Below are 27,344 nucleotides of genomic sequence, written 5' to 3'. Positions count from 1 at the left end.
TTTATTTGATCTATCTATCTTTTTTTGGTCTGACTTTTTTGCCAATAAACTCTCAAAAGGTTTTATGGAAAACAGTACGGAAAGGTGCAGTTTACTGTGAGGGTTGGAGGTGCCTTGGAGAAAGTGAAGGTGAGTATAGTCAGTGTTAGAGAAGCACAAATGCACGGCTAAACAATGGTAATGGTAATGGACTCAACTTATATAGCGCTTTTCTACCTTTATCAGGCCCAAAGCGCTTTACAGAAAGGAACCAGTCACCCATTCACTCTCTCATTTATACACCAATGTACAGACACTGGAGGCAAGTAGGGTGAAACGAGACAACATCAAGTCTTAGGAACCAACTGTAGAGGAACAGAAAGGCATTGTCGACTCCTCAGCAAGTGGCCACAGCTGCCCTGGGGTAGACTGGCAGAAAAGGAGCTGCAGTGACATGCAATATAAAAAGAAATACTGTATATATTTGTTTTTTGTTACATCTTTGATGGGTAGATGTTGTTTTGTTGTTTTGTAAATAGGGTGGGAAAAATAAGCCACGGCTTCAGCCTACACCTTTTCGGTTACCCGCCTCGTCTGTAATGAATTTGCAGTACATACATTTTGTTTTATGTTTCGTAACCGAATAAACCTTCATTCATTCATTCATTCATTCATGTGTACAGCAACAATAAACATGTTGTGATTTTATTGGAAAAATGAAATTTATTTATGAATTATCAAGAATTAGTTGCAAACCAATGCCCTTTCCAACAACCACCACATCTTTAGATAAGATGAGTGTAAAGACAGTATGATCTGTTTAGATCTTGAATCAAACTTGTTGTCCTGTAGACATCTTTACAGAAGAAGCTGGAATCAAACTGAATGTTTAGATTTCACAACATCAAAGATATTCTAATATATTGAGTTAAGATCATTCGGCCTCTCTGATGGACCCATACTGTGACCCTCAGTGGTGGGCCATGGCTGCTGATTGGAGGTAAATGTGCGGTGGATCATGATGTCAGCTGCTGTCAGGAAGACAGAGCACTGCCATCACACACAGTCCATCAAAGCTTTTACTGCACCACACCGAGGAGTCAAGTGCTCCAGCTGAGTGCACGCCTGGGCATATTTACTCTCTACTACTAATTGTGGTTGGCTTCTGAAGGAGCTCAAAAACTTGTATGGACGCTTCTGTAATTCCTGGTATTGTCTTAGCTTTAGCGGTATCCATAGCATTAATTAACTTTCCTTCAACCCAATTGTACATAGTGATTACTATGTCTCTGCTGATATTGGCTTGCTACTGGTGAAGAAAGAAAACACAAAAGACTTTGCTTTCTACAGCCTGGGGTTACACTGTATTGATTAGACTGTGTGGAGCTGTCTCTAGACTTCCCACTTATAACTTGGAAGTGAGTCAGGTCTCCAGCCTGCTGAAAACCTTTGCAGTTATGTCATTGGGTCATGTGCTCCTCTGCGGCGCCTTTACTCAGAGATAGAGAAGCATTAAACCACTTTTTGTTTTCCAGCAATAGTTTATGTAGCACACGCCATTGTCTGCATGGCTTTTTAACAAATTTCCTTTGAAATGATTCTGGTTCAAACGGTTGATCTTTTCACTTTCACATACAGCTTTGGCAGCACAGCACGACTTCCCAACCACTATATGTCAAAGCCATTTAATTCTAAAGAAAGTACCTCACCTCCTACATGAGCTCTTTTGGAAAACCTCCTACTGCATCGCTCTTGTTTTTTTTTACAATGCAGGGGTCCTGATGTTTATGGCACAATAAAAGTAAGAGCAGCACAGTGGGAAGTTGGAAGTTAGAAGTTAGAGTCAGCCGCGTGTGTCCAGAGACTATCGACCCACTGTGGGGCTCATGTATTCACACTTAAAATAGAGCTTCCAATGGTTTGATACACGGTGCATTTTGGTACTTAAAGATCACACTTTTTTGTGCGTGGAGATTTTAAATATAGATCACACGTCTTACAATACAAATAACAGCTTATTAAGTACATAAGTGGGGGCCTATGTGCACACAATGGATCTACTTGTTAAATTATGGATACAACTAAATATAAATCCACATGTTATCAAGCATTTTATATTCTTTCAGAGCCTAATTATGTTTACTAGTGCAGCTGCAAAAATAAAAACCTTCGGAGGAAAAATTGAACTTCTCTTTCAAGTAAGTTCAATCGTCACCAAAAGAATCAGATGAGTTCTTGCACTTGCATTAGCAGTGCTGTGAAGTTCCCTGTATTAATGAGCCTATAATGAAAGGCCCTGTCCCTGCGCTGCTAATGAGGACTACAGCTTGAACGTAGTGGAAGCTGCCCTCTTCATTATCTTGTCGTCTATGTGTCGTCATCCTAGAATTAACAGTCTGAATTTTAAGACTTAAGTTCCCTCTTCCCACGATGTTTCCGTAGGTTGTACTACTATACAATCTCTGGATGACAGAATAAACCCAGTCTCTATCTACGACTCATCCGTGTCAGAAATGCAGAATAATGGGATTTGCTTCCACTCAGGATTTGCTTAGTAATCGCTTCAGTCACAGTTGATGATAACATGGCACTGAATCAGGGCATATCGCTTCAGGCCAGGTTATTGTCTGACTGATGTGCAGTTGCCAGTGTTTTAGTTGAAATGTCTTGTGTATTTAATTTGCAGAATATTGGTAGTTTGACTTTGAAAGCAACATAATCTGTAACTTACCCACTGTTATCATTGCACATACTGTAATAGCAACTCAATTTGCTTTGTTTGTTAGGGCATCACAAAAGAGACTATTGTCTTAAACATGTAGGCCTAGATTTATTTTCCTATTTCCACCATTCCATTAAAGCATATCTTATTTTGAAAGTATTTCAATATAATATCTGAGGTACTGGCTCCATCTATTGTTGATCTTTGGAATTGCCATCAAGTATTATTGGGATCAAATAATAGAAAGATCCTCGACGGTGAGGCGGAGATAGTTCGCCCCCTGCTGGTAAGAGTGGATCCACGACGGTATTATTTATTTTGCGGTATTATTTATCTTTTTACAATTATTGTTATTGTTATTTTAAGGTTGTTAGGATTAGGGTCAGGGTCGTCAACAGAAGCATCAGCAGTTACACTTTCCATTCCTATATTTTTAAGAAATATTTGAAATAACTCAGTTACTAACTCCGCATGTGCGCTAAGTACATCACATCAACATCAACTTTCCTAAAAACTGATCTGGATCTGCAGCTTTTTATGACTCTGTGGTAGCCTCTGCTCTCCACTACTGCTGTGTGCTGGGCCCGGGCAGCACAGAGCGGGACAAGAACAGACTGAACAAGGCTAGGGCCAGCTTGTTGTACACTGCTGTTAGACTGTACAACAAGACTGTAAAGTTACATGTGCAATAACCCCCTGCAGGATACACACAATAATCCCTGTCACTTTATCAACCACTTGCACTATGATGTAAACCTGCACTATTAACACTGACTACAACTTTTTTGTTATAGTCTGTTTACTTGTTATTTACTGTTTATACTTTTTGTCCCCACAAAGTCCTTGGTAGTCATTGTACATAAGATATCACTATTTACAATTTAATTGTTTTTTCCTCACCCTGAGTGTTTCTAAGAGCTGAATGTAACAAGTACATTTCTCCATTGTGAGATCAATAACGGCTATCTTTTCTTATCTTAGCTTTCCCCTACTCTTGGAATCACATACGCCAGCACGTTTTTCATCGACAGATGTCACTACAGCAGTTGTGCGGTGATTAGACTGATTCTAAAAGGGATTCAACATTAACTATGTGCTCAGGGAATGAGTCGAGCAGCGGCACTGTTTGGCAATAGTGTTGAACCCAGTCCACAAGTTGCATTAGCTTGATTATATTGCTTTTAATTCTTATGTCAGTCATCCTTCTATTCCATCACTTTGGACCAATGGATTAGAAGAGCTAAAGGGGGATGGGAATATTGTGGTAAAATAATATGATTATTCTTTTCCTCTGTCCTTGTGGCAGCAGAAGAAAGTTAATCGAGTGTTTGTTATTTGCCCTGACTTCAGCTCTGTTATACTGTATACATCTGTGTTATCTTTCACCAGGGACTAGTGACCCTTATGTGAAGTTCAAACTGGGAGGAAAGGAAGTGTTCAGGAGTAAAACCATTCACAAAAACCTCAACCCAGTCTGGGATGAGCGGGTCAGCCTTCTGGTAGAGACGCTGAAGGAGCCTCTGTATGTCAAGGTAAAAAGGTGGTCTTCTGCTGTTGTTATTTGTAGGTATTATGTGATAAAGACAGGGCAATGCGTGATCAAAATTAAAGGTTTGTTCTTCTGGTCTGTGTCTATCCAGGTGTTCGACTATGACTTTGGGCTTCAGGATGACTTCATGGGCTCCGCTTATCTCCACCTGGAGTCACTGGAGCATCAACGGTAAATGGTGTCAGGCAGTATGTAGTTTCACACCGTTTGGCTCCAAGCCCGGGGGCCATGCGTTTGTTTCTGTGGGGAGGCTGCCCTCTGGTGGCACATTCTTGGAAATACAACGAAAAAATCCCAATATAATGTCTATCCTTATTCAAATACAGACCTTTTAAAATCTTGAACTGGATATTATGATGACTTTTGCCAACTAAACATAGGAAGCCATTAAGCCATTAAATTGCCAAAATATTCTGGCACGCACTTAATTAGAATCAATTATCTAAACTGAAGGGACTATTTGGTTCATCTTAATATAAGGAGTAAGACAACTGAACGTGAACTAGAATTTCCTTTATTTAACCAGGACTAGGCCCAATGAGATTAAAAACCTATTTTCCAAGGGAGTCCAGGCCAAGAGGCAGCAAAAGATACAATTACAATTTCAATCTCAAAATAAAATAAAAAAAAACAATTTAAAGAGGCCATCTCAAGTGCTCTCAATCTGGACTTAAAAGCGTTTTTTTTGCAACATGTTCCATATAGAAGCAAAAGCCCTTTTTCCCAGTTCTGTAAAAGCAAATGGAACAGTGAGCAACAAACGATAATTTGAGCACAAACAGTAAGAGTCAACACTCCTCCGTTTGATTAAGTTACAGATGGAGGAGGGCAGTAGGCCAGGCATGTCCTCATAAATAAAGTCTCCTAGAGAACAAAGAAGGCCATCCCACTCGAGAATACAGTTCACAATGATGGGTCAAGGCTCTATAGTTAGTAATGAACCTCAGAGAAGCATGATGTACAGCGTCAGTCTTATGGAGACATTGAGCAGAGGCATTCATGTACAACAGGTCTCCATCCATCCATCCATCCATCCATCCATTTCTTTTGCTTTATCCGGGGCCGGGTTGCGGAGGCAGCAGTCTCAGCAGAGATGCCCAGACTTCCCGATCCACACACACCTCCTCCAGCTGTTCTGGGGGGATCCCGAGGCGACACTAGGCCAGCTCGGAGACATTGTCCCACGAGCGTGCCCTGGGCCTTCAACAGGTCTCCATAATCTAAAAAGATCTAATAAGATGAAACAAGGCGCTTTTTTGCCTCAAAAGTGTCTGCTGTGTGGTTCAAATATTGAGACATGGCTCATTTCTCATCTGAGGCTGTTATTTATATGTCTGGGTTTAATGTATTCAGATATCAGTGAGGACAGAGACCAAGGGGGGGGCAGTGGAGCGTTTGTATGTGAAGAGCACTCTTAATGATTGAATGGCTTTGTGAAATTACTTTGGAATATGCTGGTGTCTGTCCACTGTCCATATATCCCTTTCCCCAACATGTCTTTTAACATAGTATGTATATTGAAAACTGAGTGCAAAAGCAGATTTTTTGAAGTAGTTGAAATTTCTCCTTATTTACTAATAATACTTTTCTCCAGAACACTGAGTAAAACATAATTTGTAGTTTGGCAAATCACAGATAGGGACGTGGTTAATATTATCAATATTATCTCCAGTTTGTCATTATCCAGATCTCAAAGCTTCTTGAAAGAAGTGTCAAGATAGCGACAAAAAACGAGACAAAACAAGGATGAAAGCACAACCAAAAAAACAATGGAAAGAGTTGCAAAAATGTGACTAAAATGCGATAGTAAAGCAACAAAAATGCAACTAGACAGGTGACAAGAAAGTGATGACAACTAAAAAGTGACAAAAAAACATTTAAAAAACCCCAGACAAAAACGCAACAAAACAGGCGACAAAATAGTGATGAAAAATCCACAAAAAAAGTGCTAAAAAGTGCCAAAGATGCAACAAATATGCAACAAAAAGTAACAAAACGACAAAAAAGTGACGACAAACGCAGCAGCAACGTGAGAAAAAAGCTTAGATCAGTTTTGTAAGTCTTAGCTTTCAAATGAGGCGTTACACTGGCCTATAGGCTGCAAGCTCAAGAATCTTTTAGATTTGGTTAAGGTGGGAGTTAAATCTTCAAATGCAAAAGTATGGAATTGACACTAATTTTCTTAAAACACACTGGTGCGCCCGCTCACTCGTTTGATCAGTGTATTGATCAGTGAGAGAGTTGTTCCATCGGGCTGGATAGTGGCCACTGTGTCACCCATTCTTAAATCTGGAGACAAGACTCTTGCATCATGTTTTCGCCCCATCAACATACTACTTTCCAAAGTGGCTGAAAAGTGGGTAGCCAAGCTGCTCAACCAACACCCCAGCCATGGCCGCTCCCCCCTGCACCCCATGCAGTTTGGCTTCTGGCATTACCACTCCACAGAAACAGCCACGAAAACAGCCACCGGTAGTCGTACAACTTGGTGGCTCACCAACTCATCCTTACAATTAAACAAAAAGGAAAACACAATGATGTTCACAAAAAGTGTTATTATGTGTTATTAATTGATTTAATAAATACGTATACAAAGCTATTCACAATCTTTCCCCGCCCCCTCTCTCTAACTAACTTAAACATTAAATCACCAGAGCCTCCTCCAGGGGAGATATTGAGATCCTACACAGAAGAACAACATCTAAACAAACTGTAAGAAGAGAATACCCAAATAGCTCTGTTTAAAAACAAATTCAACATTTCCTTAAAGGAAATAAGTCCTGTACTAATTTTAGAGATGCATCAGGTTGTATAGTTATGTTGTAGTTATAGTTATAGTTGTATAGCTATAGTTATGGTCAGCATCCATCTGTAGTTCACATAGAAGTGGAAAAAGTGGTAACAATAATGTGTGGAGTGTGCATGCACAAAACCAAAGTCACGTGTCAGTGAACACAGGGCTTATTTTTGTATCATGATGCAAAAAGGGTATTCAGCTTTGAAACAGATACTGTAGTGTCACCATGTTTTATAAGATACCAGGAAAAACTAGTTACTGAATTGTGACAGAGATGTCCTGCGCACACTTCTGTTGAATCTCTCACATCATCTGTTTACAGGACACTGGACCTGACGCTGGACCTGAAGGATCCGCAGTATCCTGAACATAATCTTGGAAGTTTAGAACTGTCTGTCACACTGTCTCCAAAGGAAGGAGACATCAGAGATGCTGTAAGAATGTCAACATTTTTGCACTCTTTCATTTCTTTATCAAAACAAAATATTGCCCTGTGTTACCCAGAAGTTGAATCATAATGTTGTGGATTGGGATGCAAGATCGATTGCAATCAAAATGGAATCTCGGTTTTATTATTGTTAAAGACTTAACCTATTTTAAAATCTCCACGAACATATTCTGAAATGTATGTATTTGGTTAGCAGTTAAAATTTTAGTCTTGTCTCCAATGTTAAGACTCCTGGGTGTTTAAAATAGCAACGTTATAAATCATTCAGCTGTAATTGGGAGTTAAACACATCAATCTCTATTTGAGTGCTCATATTTTGGGTTCATCTGCAGTGTGATCTCAGTTTTCCGAACCCTGTCACTGCAAATTACAAACTCAGGCTGAACTGCGGGCTTGTTCACTCGCATTAGAAACTCTTCAACCCAGCCAATCCATATGCATAAACACAAGTGTAATTAATATGTTTGGTGGAAAAGTTCCATGTTCAAAGAGCACTAGATTCCTCTCCCTAATTACGTTGGCAGGCTCCTCTGTGGACATGCACTGTGTTTGAGAGTTGCATTTATTTCTGTTCAATTATTTGTTTGGTTAATTGGACCCCTGCATGCTGATCCGGAACAAGGCAGTGTCATGGGGGAAATATTTTATTCCGTTTGATCTGATGTCTTAATTCTGCTGCTTATTTAGTACAGCAGTTCACAGAGTCTATGTTTGACAGAACAAATAAACTCTATTTAGGTTAAGTATCATTTTTGATTTTGCGAACAGTGTGGAAACTGGGTACAGGGTTATACTTGTATACATGGTGTCTCTTCTGCCATCTGATGGTGAAACAGGGAACTCTTCACCTTGAACTTAAAAGTTTTGAATTTTAGCGGTTACAGGACCATGCTCTGTTTTCATTATTTGTTTTGCAGATGCATATACAGATGCATGAAAACATTTACAAGTGCCTTTATCATCCTCCTTTGCATTTGACCATGCAGTGCCTCTCTTAACTTTGCATGACTGACACGAGCACTTTAAATTAACCCTTGCCACTCTAGGCTTCTGCCCTTTAACCCTTGACTCTGCAGCGCTCACTCTGAGGCAGTAGGAGTGCACTGTAACCACTTTGTCTCATTTACAGACCATGCTTTTGAGAAGGAACTGGAAACGAACTAGTAAGGTAAACTAAACCAGCATGAACCCCTCAAACTAGCACCTACTCTCTACTGCTCTGCATCTCACCTGTCCCGCACTCCTCTCTCAGTCGTGTCCCGCACTCCTCACTGGTGTTCTGGTCCCATTCATGGATGCAGTCTCCCTGTTCAAGTTCTCTTTCCAGTCATCGTCTCCCTCCACACATTGTTGCATTAGAGTTTCCCTTTCTGGTGATGACATTTAAAGCTGCAATAAACCATACATTATCACTAATTTTAGCTATGTTGCACTGTACATTCTGTTGATGATGAGAAGCAAAGTGCAATTTCTTATTACAATTACAAACCGATTGTTGGATGATGCATTGCAGGCGTCCTGCAGCCTCCATGCCCAATTGTTCTTCAAAAATATACAGTGTCATCAGTGTATTGCAGCTTGTGCGTGTTTTAATGCCTTTAATGTAGGTGAATGTTTTAAAAGCAGTTCAATGCAGATTACTCTAAATACATGTTGTTGTTTTATTGCCTGATGTGGGAGCCCTGTCATGTTGTTGATTTCCACATTTGCTTGCTTATATTTCCTATTGTTTTCTGCAACCTTTCAGGTGCTGTGGTTATATGGGACGGTCAATCAGAAAAGCATGCAGGTGGCATGCGATGATGAAGATGATGAATTGCTTTACTTCTTTCATACTTAGCCTGATGTAAATGAATAGCAATATACCGATGTATAATAAAAGTTTCCCTACCGTAAGACTACACTGTAAGTGTTATATGCACCAGGAGACTCTGCTCCACATTTGAAGTGTTCTTGGTTCTGGCTGGGCAGACGTCCTGCTGTAGTGCGCTTCCCAAATCCGAGCCTTTGAAGCCTCCTAACTGGGCCACCCCGCCTGTGACTCGGGAATTATCTCAAACACTAACAAACTACTACTGTGTTAGCCCACCAAAAGGCTCTGCTCCTGACTCATACATACACTCTTCTTAGCTATTTTTGAACAAGCACTTTTTAATGAAGCATCTGTTGAACAAGCTGCAAATAAAATGATTTCTCTATAACCATTTTATTTTAGTGCAGTGAGCTCGTTTGCCAAATCGCTGACAATGTTGACCCATCTCCAAGGCCACATTAGTTTTTAAAATTGAATCTTAGTGTCTGTTCAGAGACTTTGAGGCCCCACAAATCTCTCTGCATGATTTCCCTCCCGCTGTGCTTTGGCAGAAGGATGCACATTTGGAATCCAAATAGCCTATGTTTATTCTGCAGCACAAATGTGGAGCAACAAAACAAGGAAACAATTAGGACCATGTATTGGAGGACGTAGCAGTAACCTCTCATGATTGGGATGCAGTGCGTTAGTAAGAAGATATGGCAGTTAGCATACGGGGATTGGCTGTGTTGCGTAAAGCTATTGTTTAATGTCTGAAGAATGGAAATGAAGATGCTCCGTCCTCCAGATCAAAGGCCCAGCGCCTGTGCGGCAGGGTTTGTTCAAAGTTTAATGAAATTCACCCGCAAAACAAAAGCTATGCTAATAATTTCCCTGCTAACGAGGAAGGAGGAGAGGGAAGGAAAGAGCGAGCATGAAAGAGTGCTGTATCAGTTTGACAAATAAACACCCAGCTTTTTGTTTAGAGAAAGATACTGACACCGTTCAAAGAGAGGTTAAATAGGCCTGTAAGTGCTGAGAAAGCTGTAGGGAAAAGTTGTTTAGATATAAAGTTAGAATGAATTTGTAATGCTGAACAAATGTATTTTACTAGTATTTTGCACAAATAAACACTGAGAAAGTCATGTGCTTTGCAGTTACAGTAATGTGAGGCTCATGTAGAATTCTCTTTAACCCTCGGCTTAACCGAGCACATTTTCTTCAGTTCAGCTCTACCCAAATCTAAAAGCTTCTCGACTAAGGCCTACAAAACTATTGTGACTTTTTTGTCACCATATTTTTGTCACATCTATGAGGCTTTTTTGTTGTGTTTTTGTCTACTTTTTGTCTGGTTTTCGTAGTTTTATTGTTTTTTTTGTTGCTTTCTTCAACGCTTTTTTCCTTGCTCTTTGTTATTGTGTTATTGTTGCTTTTCCGGCACGTCTTTGTTGATTCTTTGTCACATTTTTGTCGCTCTTTAAGTGGCTTTTACTGTGGCTCTTTTTTTGCTTTTTCATCACCTTTTAATCGTGTTTTTGTCGCAAGATTTTTTTTTTGTCAAACCATGTGAATGATTTGAAATCATCTTTCTCTCATCCTTGATTGTGGAGTGGCGGGTGGGGCAAAAGGGGTGGGAGGGAGGGCAGGGAGTTCAGCTTCCCGATGGCCTTGTGTATGAAACTGTTCTTCTGTTGACTGGAACTGGCCTGTAGATTCCGCAGTCTCCTCCCTGAAGGCAAAACCTTGTAGAGACTGTGTGATGGGTGTGTAGGGTCCCTGGTGATTCTGAGGTCTTTGCGGGTGAGATGGGTGAAGTACATGTCCTTAATAGAGCGGAGAGGGGCGCAGATCTTCTCTGCTGCTCTCACGATGCGCTGGAGGCTCCTTCGGCAGGAGGCAGTGCTGGCACCGTGCCACACACTGATGGAGCTGGTCAGGATGCTCTCTATAGTCCGTCTGTAGAAGTTGCACATAGCGGAGACTGGGACTCTGGCTCTTCTGGCTCGCTGATTACTTTTCTTGACCAGTGATGTAGTGTGCGTGGTCCATGAGAGCTTCTCTGTGATGTGCACACCCAGGAACTCAGTGCTGGTCACCCTCTCCACTGCAGCACCGTTGATTGTTGTAGGAGCATGCTGGACCCGAAGCTTTTAGATTTGGGTAAAGCCGAACTGGGAGAAAATGTGCTTGGTTCAGGTGGGGGTTAAGTGGTTAAAAAGTGTATAGTTAAAGTTTAAGGGCATTACTATACGTTTTTTTCTTTTGTACAAAAGTTGTCTAATGTTTTGGAATAATATTTTTTCTATTCCAAAACAGTATATAAAATTAAACACAGCTTCCCTTTTCCACTTGCTGTGCTGTAAAAAAAATAAAAATAAAAAAATAGGCAAAGTATACATTTAACATGTGTACAATGTTTTGATGATAAGTTTCAATATTACATGTTGAAGGAGTAGGTTGTGTAAACAATCATGTCAGATGAAGGGTCGGGGACAATATAAGTTCATGGGGAAGTTGCTGAGTAATATCCAAACAGAAAATTCACATATAAGCCTTATTGTTGTAAGACAATTTACTTTATGACAGTTTTAGTTGAATGTGAATATTTCTAGTAATAACAGGCCTGTCCTCCACCAATATGAATCTATAGGCTGTTTAGAATATTTCACATGATTCTATTAGTGTACCATAGGCATCATTTTGTCTCTATTTCCACTTTGTGTCGTCTTGAGCGTTACATCTCTCTTTCTACTGCGCACAGATGAATTAATGCTGTTTGTGTCTGTGTGTTGGCCGCCTGCTGCAGTATCAGAGCATGCGTCTGTCAGATGTGCACAGAAAAGCCCAGCTGTGGAGAGGCATCGTCAGCATCAGCCTGATCGAGGGGTCTGAGCTCCAGCCCATGGACGCCAACGGCCTCAGCGACCCGTACGTTAAGTTCAGGATGGGCCACCAGAAATACAAAAGCAAGGTAGTACTCTGCAAAATATATGAGAAAGTGATTGACAAGTAATTTGCAGTGCAGCTGTAAGTTGTTGTTGTGGTTTCTCCCCAGACTGTGCCAAAAACCTTAAACCCCCAGTGGAGAGAGCAGTTTGACTTCCACCTTTATGAAGAGCATGGAGGCTTTGTGGATATAACAGTGTGGGATAAAGATGCTGGGAAAAAGGATGACTTCATGGGAAGGTAAGGTGTGCAAAGTATCATTCACCTTGTCTAACGTTTGATGGACATTTATTTAGAGATACGATAAGATAAGGTAGATCAGTGGTGATCAATGTGCTGATTTCGTTATAAAGGTACAGGTACTATTGGTCGAATATTACAGTTACAAGTAAAGGTTGCTCTGTCACAATAATATTAAACACAAGTTAATTACGTTTTTACATCATGAGATATTCTTACCTGAGCTTAGACGAGTTGATGCTTAACTGTCTGGTCTTTGTGTGTGCAGTCAGTCACCCAAATAGACAAATAGAAAAAGATGTTGTTAGCATTTAGCCTCTCCCAGCATATTCCTATAGCTCCAAACTGTTAGCAAAACTGTTGTTAGCAAAATGCTAACAACGTCTTTGGTCTATTTGCACCGACTGAGCGCACGCACAAAGACCAGACAGGTACGCATCAACTCGTCTAAGCTCAGGTAAGAACATATCTCAGTATGTAGCGGTGACCTGTTCCTTTAAGTGAAATATTTACTTTAGATAATACTTACATGTTCAAAACAGACGGAACCTTCTTCCTTGACGTTCCTTTTTTGTAATGTGTTGGTGTAGAATTAATTATATATATTTTTTCAAATGTAATGGTAATGGTAAGTATACTTTTTTAGCAAATACTTAAAGTACAGTACTTAAAGGCCCTATACCTGATTACAAACAATGAAAGAGGAAGCCACCAAATTAAAATGTTAGCCGCTTGAGTCCGAACTCATTCATAACTTTCCTAACATATTTGTAGGATCCCATCTCTTCACAGGGACAGGTTTTTAATCACATTTTACAACTTGCAGGTTCATTTTCCAGGGTCACTTTCACAAAAATGCACCGTGTTTTTCCACAATTGCCTGAGCTTACAAGATACTAAAGGAGGGCAAATGAAATTTTGTTTTACTACTAGAAAAAAAAATCAAGGATATAAGGTTATAATAATAATGATAACTCTCATTCATTCTGGCCTATTGTACATGTTTTTAGTACTTTATCACTGACCACATCTCAACATAATTATCCAATTCATATCTTATTACATCTTTTGGCTCAGTTATGGGAAATGAAAATCTTGGTTGATTCAGTCATAATCGAAAAAAAGATGAACATTCATTCATTAACTGATTTGAGAGAGTGCATCTCCACAAGTGAGCAGGAAAGTTTAACTTAAGAACTAACTAACTAGCTAACTGAGGCACATTCAAAACTTCTTGTTTAACATTGAGCATGTTCTTGAACTTTTAGGTGCACGATTGACCTGTCGCTCCTCAGTAAAGAACAAACACATAAGCTAGAGCTCCCCCTGGAGGAAGGTGAAGGCATGTTGGTGCTGCTGGTCACACTCACAGCTTCAGCCGCGGTCTCCATCTCAGACCTGTCCATCAACATGCTGGACGACCCAAATGAGAGGCACCAGATCATGCAGAGATACGTAAGTTTTGATCATGTCTGTAAAATAAACCTCACTTTCTTATGGAATTCTTTGGTGTTGTTGTAGATTAGGTTACAGATGTTAGTGCGCTGTATATTAAGCCTACGTGAGTAATATTTTGAGTGTATATGTATTAAAAGTACTTCAGACCATTGGGACACTGGCAATGCACATTTTAATGACTTTTGTGAATACAGATTTGAAGTAATTATGTGTCGAAACTGTTCTTTATCAGTATAGAGAAGATGCCCACAAAAGTTTGTTGAATCCACTGATTCTGCTGCTTGTTAAACCATGGACCATAAATGTGAGCATAACATGCCAGCATAGTCTCCTCCTTTGATGGGAATTTAAATTTACTACAATTGTGTGATTTTTATCAGCTTCATTCAACAGGGAAACATAAAAAGTAGAATAAGAGATCATAAACATTAGGTTAGATGAAGACATCATTGAGGCGGAGGAGTTTAGAAATCCTGCTGTGGCCGTGAGCCGCAGCAGGATTGGGCTGCATTTGCATCAGCAGCCTGCAGTGTTGCACATCCATGATTTATGCATGTGGACTCTCTTATTTGTGTGTTAAATGTCTTGACTTGTTGTTCACTTGTCATTGACGTGAGTTTAGTTGAAGAAAGAAAAGGGCTACGAGAGACACGGGGAAATGAGGATACCCCTGGTCCCGTTTGCTCCAAAGGCCCACCACTCCACTGTTCTTCCCCAGCTCTGTGTCTCGGATCAGTAACCGGCCATCATGCATTAATCGTACATTTTCCTTCCAATAGCAGTGACTGGCATTGCTATTCAGCTCTCACTAAGTATCTTCAGACAATTTGAGACAACAAGCTTCACTTGCTGTATAGCCTTGTAATTCTTCTGTTTTCATTTGTAGAATTATAGCTTATTGAGTAAGGAGAAAATCAATATATTAAACAGTTGAAAAATATATGAAATAGTTGACAATAACATGCTTACAGAAAAAAGGGTATCCTAAAGCATTTAGCTCTGATGCTGCAATTTTAGCCAACATAATCATAATCCTATCTCCAGGTTTTTAAATGGTAAATGGTAAATGGTCTCAACTTATATAGCGCTTTTCCACCTACATTAGGCACTCAAAGCGCTTTACAGCAAGGATCCACTCACCCATTCATACACCAATGTACGCAGACACTGGGGGCAATGTGGGTGAAGTGTCTTGCCCAAGGACACAACGACAATGTGCACTTTCAGGAGGTGGGATTCGAACCCCTGACCTTCCGATCATGAGACGACCCTCTCTACCATCTGCGCCACTGTCGCCCCGACAGTGGCGTCCTTTTAACATATCTGTATTTAGGCCATCAGTATTACTTTACAATTTAAATGCACTACTATTCCTGTTATTCATTTAGATGCTTCGTAGCCGACTTTAGCACTTGCAATTTCCTTCTGCAGTCCCTGAGCCAGACAACAACTTACAAGACACTGCGTATAAAGTAAATAACAAAGCCATTCATAAAATGTACAGTCAGTGGCAGTGCTATTAGACGCATTTATTAACTCGTTACCCTGTACTCTTTACACATTGAAAGTCTCGTTGTTGTTTTTTTCTTAGAATTCATTCATTCATTATTCATTATAAAAACATATTTACAAATCACTATTGTAAATTATTTTTTGATACTGTTTAAAAGTTGTGACTTTACCATAAACAGTGATTCACTTAATGTGTGCGAATGGTGAAGCTGCTCAGTAACACTCACAGTGAAAAATCCCTCATTCACTTAATGTCTTTATGGCCACTTATGGTCAACAGCAAACCTACGTTGCAGCGTCTGGTCTTTGTCAGAAGGGGGAGCTCTAGGACTGATACAAACATGCCTCAAAAAACAGAGCAGAGGAACTGTAATGTGGTGTGTGTGCGCGCATTTGTATTTGTGTGTGTGTAATAGGGGCCGAGAGGTAAAGGGTGAGGGTTGAAGCAGGAAGGGAAGGCGTGTAAAATGAAAAGAAAAAGCTATTTCACCTCTCTCACAACTCGCACGAACCCCGTTTTTCTGCAGCTAAAGGCGAGACATTTTCCCTTTCCTTCAACTACCTGCGCGCCCCATTTCTGTGCCACTCTTTTGGACGGACTGGGCTCTTTGTCTGTCCACAGCATGGCCCTTGGTGAGCCAGATAGAGTTCAGAGAGAGGTGGGGGCTGTAGATGAAGCAGCATAGCAAGGGTATTTTTGAATGCTTTACAGATTAGCACAGTACGTTTGCCCACATTGGCCTTCATTCAGTTGGGGAATTTATTAAAGATGAACCTTTATAGAGCACTGATAACTCCAAGTGGCTCTATTAATATGTAATAGGGTATCTCAAAGCCAATTTCTGTGCCATACTAAGCAAATAAGCACATTTTACAGACACATGCTATCACTCACGTTAGATGCGTGACTAACCTTTGCACAAAGCAACCACAACCGTTTCTGCAGTTGTTTGATTGAATTAGGTGGGTAATCAAAAACATTGTCATCATAGCAGCATTAGTAATATATTTTAAATAGCGAGATTAGGTTAGGCATAATCATATCTTTCAGATATATCGGAAATTGTACTACTAATGTTTTTGCAATTACCAATGTATTTAAAATCTAATATTGAAATAACAATTTGGCTCTTTGTTTAATCTTCTACTTTGAAGTAAGAAGCATGTTCCTACGTATTGCATGCATTTTTTTAATACATGCATTTGTGTGTAGTTGCAAGTTGTTTCTCATTAAACATTAGATTATTATCCGATTAAGTAGGTTATTCCAGCACTGCTTTACTTGTGGAAACTGAATGGGCATATGTGTGGGTCCGTAATTGCATATAGTAGATTTTTTTATCCAGCTACTGCAGTAAATGTGTGCAATCCACTCACTTTGCCACTGTCTTAGATGTATTATTGCTCACTGTAACCTTTCCTTCATCACTAATTACTGCATAGAAGTAGTGGGGGTTGGGGGGGTACAGGGACATGGCGAAAAGGAGTGAGGAAGAGATTTATGCATTATGAAGGCAAAAGAGCACACACACTAATGGCTCTTAATGGGCCTGAGGTGGCCGTAAGATGGGCACATGAGGGGAGGAGGACGGGGTGACCTCTGCTGGAGTGGAGGCACTTCACCGCCCACACATGTAGATCAGCGCACACCAGCACTTCCCCTGCATTGTTCTAGAGTCATGTATAACAATGCATCCAGAGCGACATGCAAGACGAAGCAAAAGATGGAGACGTTTAATATATCAGCAATCTCAATATTGCTGGTAAATCAAGTATTGTATATTGATCATTTTGACTCATAAGCTTCCTAGTTAATCCCAGCTCTATTTTTTGACCAACAGTTTTTGCTACTACATGAGTTGAATGGGTTTTAGGGCAAGTTGTTACCGTTGCGCTCGGAGACTTGAGAGTCAGTTGAGGAAATGTCCTGTGATCTGATTGGCTGTTGGGCAGATTCTGTGTGTTTGTGTGTGAGTGTGATTTTTTTCAGTGCTGATGAAAGGTGACACGATGCAAAATTGACAGCTAGTCATAAGCCCATGGCAGAGCTGATTCATTTGTGTATGTGTTGGTGGCGTGTGACAGAGACGTCATGCTGACAGGACGTCAATCACACAACGGACGGGGGAGGATTTTCTGAAGTCCGTCGTCCCCTTTTCTCTTCACTCGTTCTCTCATCAGCACCTCACCCCTTTCATCTCCTCTATAGCCTTTACCTGGTGTTGTGAAGCTATACAAGGCCCAATGCTTGCTTGAGGGGGTGGGTGGTGGGTCTCTTGCTTCATCTCTACCTTTCTGTCTTTTCAATCTGCTGCTGTCTGTGATTCTGATGTGGATGTACCCGTGGAGGATGGGATGCTTCTTCTGCTAATCATGGTTTGGGGCTGAACATTAAATGTTCCCTTAGGGAGACTATAGCATATACGTATGATTGGATATGAAAGGTTGTGGAGGATGGGTTTGCTCAAACAACTATTTTACATTAATAGACTGAACAAATACATTCTATGTAATTGTGCTTCCAAGTGTGTGGTTGTGATGCAGCCCATAATTTGTATGGTTTACTGTGGCAACGAAGTCAATGTCTGGTTTATAGTTGTGGCAGCTACAGAATACTGGAACAAGAACAACATAGTAAATTAAACATTTAATTGTTGATTCTGCAGGAAAGACATTTTCACAATGCATTACAAACTTGATGAAAAAGCTTCTCATTATTGTAATTCAGGGATGGTTTATCAGGTGACATTAGCAACTGCAACTAAAGGTAAAATAATTACTATCTGACACATGCAACTTGGCCTCAGTGTTACATTGCTGCCCTTTGGGAGCTATTATAACATTGTTTGCAAAGTATTCATGGGTTTACAAACACACGAGAATCCGTTTTGTGCTGTTTCCGCCAATGTGTTTGTGTTCAAACCAGCAGTGGTTTGGGCCTGTCACATGCCAGTGTGGCCGTGAGAGGGCGGGTGTGACACTTGCCATACATAACATACTAATTAAGATGGCGACGACAAAACAACACAAAGTGCTGCTACATTTTTACAAACATGTGACATTTTCAAAAACTAAATATTTAATGGATGTGATTGGCTAAAACAAGGTCGCGATTGATCCAATCAGTAGCAAATGCTGTGCCGAAAGTTCATCCACTCCCCTAACATTTGAAACCGGAGCAATACCAAATTGTTATCAGGGCACCATAATATCCAACTTACTGCCAGGTAAGAACAGTTAGACCTCCTGAGGAACAAAGTTTGAAGATAGTGAGGTATAGTCTCTCCCCCTTTGTTTTTTTCTCTCTCTCCCTCTCTCTCTCTCTCTTTCTCTCTCTCTCGCTCTATTTCCCTCTCTCTCGTTCTCCCTCTTTCTCTCTCTTCCTCTTTCTCTTTCTCACTCTCTTTCTCTCTCTCGCTCTCTTTCTCTCGCTCACCCTCTCGCTCTCCCTCTCTCCCTTTCTAACTCTCTTTCTCTCTCTCCCTCTTATTTTCTCTCTCTCTCTCTTTCTCTCCCTCTCTCTCCCGCTCTTTCTCTCTCCCTCTCCTTCTTTCTCTCTCTCTCACTCTCTCTCTCTCTCCAATTTCTCTCTAGTGTCTCTCCCCCTCCCTCTCTGCCACTTTCTCTTCTCATCTGCTTTAGAAGGCTTTTGGACAATGATATCGCTGGAAACAGGCAAGACTCTGACAGAGTTAGCAATAATGAATTAAGTCTGTAGCCCGGCCCTGACTCTGAAATTTGAATTATAATTACTCCTGTGGGGATGGAGGGTTTTTGCCTAAAAAAAATTGCAAAGTATTTTGAAATGAAGTGCATTTTTACTTAGTTTACTTGCGTCTGCTCCTTAATTTCACCAGAGTAGAAACCATGTAGCTTCATATAACATGACAGTATGGGGCGCCTGGTTGTCTTTGTTTATTTAATTATCTTGACTGTTAATTAAAAATACTCATTATAATTTCATTACTATACATTACTATACATTTGCTAATAAGGCATTTATATTGAACATGCGTCACAATAACAAGTGTGTGTTTACACTTACAAATATTCAGTTATCTAGACGGATCATGCTTCAGGCAATAAATGATCACACACAAAACAGTAATGAGAATTTCCAATTATAAGCACTTAAACTATTAAAAGTATTCCGCGTGCTATAACTTCGCATATTGATTTTTTTTTTTTTTATTACTTTAAACCATCCAAATGATTACATGAAATAATGGCCATAAACTTTACTGCCCGTCATATTTTTGGATGCATAGCTTTTTTCTTTTTTTTGTAAAATGACAATAACTGCACCCAGCACTTTGAGTAAAGATATGCAGTCAGTGTGTGCCAAAAAAGAACAGACTGACATCCGCTAGAAGCCTTCAGTAATTTGAATTGATCTGAGTTGTAGATTAAGCCTTTTATGAAAGAAGAACTTGACCAAGAGTGGAGTCAAAAAATGTAAAATCAGAAGTTGAAAGTTGATGCCGAACTTGTCCGCTCTGATTCATACTTCCTCTCCTTCTCTTTACATTGCATTATGTTTGACCTTAACCAATTTACGGCCGCTCCTGACACCGCCTTTATCACTTAAGTCCGATTTCATTAAAAAGTTACACAGTATATTTCAGGGAGCCATCTGTGCCATTCAGTGAAATGAGGTTCAGTGTGACTGTAAATGCCAGCTGTACATTTTCAAATAGGTGCTGTTAAAGGACATATCCTACCCTTTTCTCCTGCGCTCAAATGTCAGCCTATTGACCCGTCGTTCCTCCTCTGTGCTAATTTGTGACGCTCTTTGGCCCCTGACCCCCTGTTCCAGAGCCTGTGGAGATCTCTTCACAACCTGAAAGATGTCGGCGTGGTGCAGGTGAAAGTCATCCGGGCGGAGGGGCTGATGGCCGCAGATGTGACGGGTAAGACACAAAAACATCAACCCAACACTTGTTAAAGAGGCAAAGATAAAGCTAGATGCTAATGCCTCACTGTGGAGCATATACAACCAAACTATGATCAGCCAAGACACCAACAATGCTTTTTTTTTTTTACGGTGACTTCTAAAGAGGGCCTTATATGTTTAACCTCTTAACCCCCACCTGAACTGAGCACGTTTTCTCCAGTTTGGCCTTACCCAAATCTAAAAGCTTCTTGAAAAAATAGCACAAAAATGAGGCAAAAACGAGGATGACAGTGCAACAAAAGAGCGACAAAAACATGGCAAAAAGGCGTTGAAAAAGTGACAAAAATATGTGAGGAAAACGCAACAAAAAGAGCAATAAAAGAGCAGCAAAAAAATGACAATAACGCAACACAAAAGCAACAAAAGAGCAACAGAAAAGTGACGAAAAAGTGTCAAAAAAAAGCAACAAAAATGACAATATGCAACAAAAAAGCAACAAAAGAGCAACAAAAATTACAATAATGCTACAAAAAATTGACAAAAAAAGTAACCCAAAAAAAATTACAAAATGCAACAAAAGAGCAATAAAATCAATCAAAACGTGCCAAAAATGTGAGAAAAAACCCAAGAAAAAAAGCGATGAGAAGAAAAAGATCCATTTAGTTGAGATTTTGCAGGTCTTAGCTTTCAAATGAGGTGCTACACTGGCCTAATAGGCTATCAGCTCCAGTCGGGAAGTTTTCAGATTTGGGTAAAGCCGAACTGGAGAAAATGTGCTCGGTTCAGGTGAGGGCTAAGAGGTTAACCGTCGTCAACTTCTCCATAGAGATGATCTGGTGACTGTCCCAGAAAAGTTGCGAGTCAAATTAATGCGTGTACTTTTTTCTATTTATTGTGTGAAATGTTACATGGTATGGCTTTAAGTGGTAGTAGTAGTAGTCGTTTTATATAATATTTTGTCGATGGAAAAAGAAGAAAAAGAAGTAATTGTGGCAGTGTGTAGTAGTGTATAGTGAGAGCAAGCAGAAACTGCTGATGAAAAAATACTGTACATTTCTATCCCAAATACACATTCAGTTTGAAGGAATGATTTTGAACTTCTAAACGAGGCCTTATTTAGTCTTATTTTGTATGCAAGGCTTTTTTTTCCCCATGATGTATTTTTCCCACAGTGACGCAGGCTCCTCATTTGAATAATAGAGAAAAAGTGCACATTTGAACCAAACAACACTCCCCCCCCCCCCCCCACTCCCCTCCATTCTCCGCTCGCTCTCCGTGAATCCTCTATTCTCCATTAATTCTTACTTTTAATTAGGTCTGCAGTGGACAGGTCTACTTTTTCACTCCGTATTATCTAGTTGAGGGAGAAGGAGGCTTGCGTGTCCTCCCTGTGAGTGCGGCCCGGGCTCTTTCTCTTTCTTTCTTTCCACAGTCCCATTAACAGCGGAGTGGAGCGGGCTGATTTGGGTTATTGCGTTGGGCGACCCGAGCAGCCGGGAGTGCCGGCCTAAATGGCTCTTTGGCTCTTGTATTTCACTCAGAGCAGAAATTTGCTCACTGACCCTGCCGTGGACCTCATCATTTAGTCTGAGCGCAGGCGCATCTGTCAAAGGAGTAAAACTGTGCAAATGTAACATCTATTGGCAATTTGTTTGGCTTTTATTTGCTCTCTGATGGCCGGACTTAGAGTTCACAATCACTTTTATTTTTTACCCTGTGGTGATTTGTGAATTAGAGCAAATTGGAGAACGTGACAGAGGGCAAATATTGTATGTTATACATGAAGACTTGATGCAGTCCTTCTATCTATCATTTGTTAAATTCCAAAAATATCCTGCACAATAAGGAACATTAGGCATTTCTTCATTAACTGATGCTTGATTTTAAGTTTAGTTGTGTGTTTACCAATATATCTTTGAAAATACAAAATAATAATAGTAAATTCATGAAAAAAAAGTGTACTTACAAAGAGTAACTTTGGAAAACACATAATCCGACATGTTTCCAATTATGCCTTATTTATTTATTAGGACAATGTAAATGTACCCGAATTAGCCAAAAGGCTAGTTTTCGCCGGTTGTCTCCCTGCCAGATCTCATAAGGCAAAATCACATACTACAGTAACATACAATATAAAAAGGAATTTTATGAAAAGGAATTTTATGAAAAGGAATTTTATAAAAAGGAATTTTTATTTCCCTTCCTGACTAATCACCCACTTTAAATACTGACACATAGTATATTTGCGTTTCTGTTCAGTAACTAGTTTTGGTTTCAATGTTTTTAATTATATCAATCTGATCTGAATTTTTGTGTCACTTAACCTCAATAAATAAGAACTTGAAATTAGATAAATGATATGTTAGTTGTTGAATACAGCCGAGGTACAGTACAAAGTACAAAAATATTTAAGTATTTCATATGATGATTAGGCAAATGAAATAAAGTTGTTGTATTGTACAAATAGACTTTAATTATGTAGATATTTTTAATCTATAGTATAAAGATATGAGGGTGTCCACATATGCGTTCGTAAGATACAACAATGTTGCTGCCAGTCATCTCTGATTAAGTTTAAATCCAGTCATCCAATTTATGATATGGAAATGAATTCTTCCCAACTCCCCCACTTTCTCTAGTATTCCGTTTTTTAATGACACGGTGGCGCTGCAGCAGTTGCGGTTCGTCCTGAACTTTCACCTTATTGGCCGCCAGCACTAGAGGCGCTGTCTTCACCAATTACACGCTCCTGTTTGAGTGCCACTCAGAGATGGCCCAGGTAATGTCCGAGTAGAGCCCGCCCCCCCAGTGCCAAGGCCCTCTGGGTACGGTGGCACTGAGAGAAGCGGCAAACCCATTTCACCACGCCTTAGAAAAGTATTAAGGATGATATGATACAAGTGAGATGAGGAGGAGCGCTTTGCGTTAATAGCCTCGGAGGTGGCTTAGACTTAGTGGGTCTGAAAAATGCATGGTTCTGTATAATCATATTATCCACTTTTTAAATTGTGAATGACATGTATAACATTTATTCAAGAAGAGGTGTGCTTCCTGATTGTTGCCTCCAGGCTTTAGCGTCGTACACAGAGTTTAGTTTATCCCTCACTATATAACCTTAGATACAACTTTCAAACAACAATGTGATTTTATATTTAGCCTGAATATTGTTTTGGTTTTAACTGTACTCTGATACAGATATTTAAAAGTCTTCGGTTCAAGTTCTGTAAATGCTATAAAGTGCTGTTTGAATGGGGAGGGGGGTTTGCACAGGTACGCAAATCAAGCGCTGAAATCCAAGAGCACAAAATGTATTACCTCTACTGTTCTATTTATTTAATATACGCTTTCCTGCAAACAATTACCTCCCCCAGTGTCTTACAGTGCGCTGTATGTGTGTCACCACTGAAATACTCCCAACAGTCCTGTCGCCACTCAGACGTACAAGAGCTGACAGACAAAGGGGATTGTTGGTTTTAGAGACTATTTTCAGTTATCCTACTCCAGGCTGGAGAGGACCTACTCCACAAAAACACTTCAATTAGAGGCAGAGAGGCGGAGGAGAGGCGGTGTATGAATGGTAGGGAGATGTGCGCACTCTTTTCTATGCGCCTCTGACCTCTTTCTCGCCCGCTCTCCTGTCTGTTTGTCTGTCCGTCTGCCGGGCCCTCACCTTGTGCCTGACCCGCTGTTGGCCGGCGCTGTTAATATACGGTGTTCATGCGGTGAGGGCTCTTATGTGGCTCTCGCCGAGATATTGTTCCTGCTAGTGACACACACAAGAATGCACACACAACACGGGAAGGTTTTGAAAAATAGCAGTCTCTCACGGGACTAAAGTACAATATCCGCACCAAGTTAGAGACAGTATGGATAGTTGATCATGCTGTTTTTGATTTTCAGTAAATGTGTGGGGAAGTGGACAACGACTCACCTTAAATATAAACAGATACAGGCGTGGGTTGGAAATTGAAAATGCAAATTTGTCTTTCAATCTTGAAAGGGGAAAGTGATAATTACAATTTTATATACACCACATTGTTAATGTGTTTCGTTTTTTTTATTTATCCAATTTAGTATCTGTATATTAGAATATACATACAGTATATACAGGTGCTCGTCATAAAATTAGAATCTCATGAAAAAGTGTATTTACTTGTTATTCAGCTTAAACTGTGAAACTAACATAGACTCATTATTATGCAAAGTGAGATATGGAGCCTTTATTTGTTATAATGGCTCACAGCTTGTAAAAACCCCAATTTAAAAAGAAAAAGAACATTTTAGAATATTTTAAAAATGGACTGTAAGCCATAATCATCAAAAATATAACATATGTCACTTTGCATGTAATGAGTCTATAACATTTATTAGTTTCACAGTTTAAGTAGAATAACAGAAGTAAATGCCCTTTTTCATGATATTCTGATTATATGACGAGCACCTGTATAGTACAGTGTAGAAGTTTTGCCCAATTTAAATATAACATCACCCACAAAGCTAATTATTTGTGCATCTACCTTTGTGTAATATATTAATGCTTTTGTAGCTAAAACCAGCAGCTTCGAGCTTCGGTCTGTGTCTGCGATTTAGTGTGTGTTTCTTCCTCACTATGTATTGAATTTTTAAAACACGATAAGCACAATTAAATTATATAAATGCTTGTGATACTTCATTCGCTTTTTCGTGGTGTAATTTTAAGGCGCCGCAGCTGTCAATATCGACTCGAAAGCCCCTGCATCAATAAACCAGCGCGGAAAGATTTGAAAAGCAACACCTACGGCTTAGCATTGATCACCCTGACATTTACTTTGCAGACCCACTAAATGTCCTGGCCTTGTCACAACATTTACGGAGAATCACACCAATCTATGACAACCGCACACACATGCAAGAACATAGCTTCACGTCTTTCAATCTTAATATGCTTCACTGATTTTCAATATTATTTTTTTTTAATATAATTTCCCTGGGACATATTTTCTTTTCGCAACTTCCTGACCCAGCCTTTTCAAGTAATAAGCAGGAACAAACAGCCCAACAGCTCCCAATAGCTTTAATAAGAAATCACGATCAAAGCTGGAATTAAGACTTTTGTTGTTCAGAGGAGACGGAGAAAGAGGCGGGGAAACACTTCAGCATGTACGAAGAAACCCAACCGTATGACATTGGTAAACAAATAGTATAACGATGTATAAAGAAACACAGATTTTTTATTGTCTGAAAAGAAGCCAAATTCATAAAAGATATTAAGAATTTTTTCTCATTGTGGTTGTGATTTAATTTGTGCCTGAGGTGGTGTGTGCTATAATGCATTAAATTGCTGTTTTTATGAATGTATTCTTGCGGTTAAAAGATGATCGTTTTGTTCTTTCTTTACCGTGTTCTCGCAGGTAAAAGCGATCCTTTCTGCGTGGTGGAGCTGAGCAATGATCGGCTACAGACGCACACGGTCTACAAAAACCTCAACCCTGAATGGAACAAGGTTTTCACTTTGTGAGTCTGAAACTGTGGCATTGTTCTTTTGCATCTACATCTAAATCTGTACACAATAGAGAAAAAATAAAGACACAATAGGTATTAGAAAGTTATTTTTCTGTCTCTGTCTTTCGTTAGCGTATTCCAGAGTATGATTATGGTTAAAAGGTTTTTAAGTTAATATTCCCAAAAATGAAAATCCCAGATAAAGTCTCTCATATATACATTTTGATGTTGTATTTCTGTATATGATTTATAATAATTACAACTTTTATAAACACTTGAGGTCTGTGCGTGAAGTTCCCACGCTCTCTTCATTTTTCTGAGATTTTGTTTTCCTGGTGTTTCCGTGTGTGTGTGCGTGTGTGTGTGTGTGTGTGTGTGTGTGTGTGTGTGTGTGGTCCAGTAATGTGAAGGATATCCACTCAGTTCTGGAGGTCACAGTCTATGACGAGGACCGCGACAGAAGCGCCGACTTCCTGGGAAAAGTGGCAATTCCTTTACTAAACGTGAGTCAAATACAGTGTATGTGTGTATTATCCTTTACTCCTGGGAATAACATCAAGTCCATAAAGAGCAACAGAGAGAAAGAAAACACATAGCGGAAGCTATAAAAATCTGTTATTTTCTGCTACTACAGACAAGACTGTTCCATAAAAGAAATGTCAGGAAAGTAAAAAGTGTGAGTGATAGTAAAGAAAAAGCTTGTGAGGTGGATGGAACTGATGTCGAAGTGACACTGATTGAGGGAGAGAATGCTTCCATTTGCAGAAAAAAGGACAGTGAGTGTTTCTCTTATGTGAACCAGCCTGCAGCTTGTGTGTCTAATACATATATGTGCGCTCTGCAGTACAGTGTGATTCCCCAGGATAGTTAATTTCTGTTTGACAGAGCTGAGCTGCTCTGGGTAATGAACAGGTACTTGTCAGAGTTGCCACAGTTGTTTTGGGTTCCCTGTCAGCGCCAGCAGCTGGGGTTCAAAGGTGGCCTGGGGAGCCGATTCAGCCGGGTATTGCCAGACAGACGCCTGTCATGTCCCTCTCCCACAGATCCAAAATGGAGAACGCAAAGCCTACGCCTTGAAAAGCAAGGAGCTGACAGGGCCAACAAAAGGGGTCATCTTTCTCGAAATAGACGTGATTTTTAATGCTGTAAGTCCTTTTCTGCTTTTTTTGATTCACTGACTTTTTTTGCCCCTACTCCCATTATCTTTCTCATTCTCTCTCCAGCAAAGCACCCCCCATTGGTGCTGCACCTCTCCCCATGCTACTGTTGTCTTTATTCTGTTTGTCCCTCCTCCCTCCCCAGCTCCATCTCATCCCTCGTCCCCTGTCCCTTGTCCTGATTTTGGCTTTAATTATCGAAGACTCCCTCTCAGCAGCCTTTGTTCACACAATCACCAGCACTGTGTGTGTCCTATAGCGGCCATCTTGCTGCTTTCTGTGCCGCTCATCATCCTCTGATATGGCGAGCGCTTGCTAACTGCTTTGTTAATATTTTTTTGGTAAAAAAAAAAAGCCCCAAATCCTCCC

At 40.1% G+C, this 27,344-nt stretch overlaps 1 protein-coding gene across 5 annotated transcripts in view; it reads left to right on the top strand.

Moving 5' to 3' along the window:
* The window catches only part of mctp1a (multiple C2 domains, transmembrane 1a), a 110,420-nt gene that overhangs the window by 41,322 nt on the left and 41,754 nt on the right, over positions 1-27,344 (top strand). For 3 of the 5 annotated variants that reach the window (XM_079554165.1, XM_079554167.1, XM_079554169.1), the window contains exons 3-13: positions 4,091-4,233; positions 4,342-4,421; positions 7,370-7,481; positions 8,625-8,663; positions 12,094-12,258; positions 12,343-12,473; positions 13,742-13,928; positions 20,260-20,353; positions 25,728-25,830; positions 26,219-26,321; positions 26,862-26,963. In XM_079554165.1, the coding sequence (XP_079410291.1) occupies positions 4,091-4,233; positions 4,342-4,421; positions 7,370-7,481; positions 8,625-8,663; positions 12,094-12,258; positions 12,343-12,473; positions 13,742-13,928; positions 20,260-20,353; positions 25,728-25,830; positions 26,219-26,321; positions 26,862-26,963 (1,259 nt within the window). The remainder of the gene's footprint in view (positions 1-4,090; positions 4,234-4,341; positions 4,422-7,369; positions 7,482-8,624; positions 8,664-12,093; positions 12,259-12,342; positions 12,474-13,741; positions 13,929-20,259; positions 20,354-25,727; positions 25,831-26,218; positions 26,322-26,861; positions 26,964-27,344) is intronic. The other 2 variants (XM_079554166.1, XM_079554168.1) reach the window with 1 other exon arrangement.

This window comes from Gobius niger (assembly GCF_951799975.1).
Source record: "Gobius niger genome assembly, chromosome: 1".
Lineage (NCBI taxonomy): Eukaryota > Metazoa > Chordata > Actinopteri > Gobiiformes > Gobiidae > Gobius > Gobius niger.
This window is presented reverse-complemented; position numbering and strand designations above follow the sequence as displayed.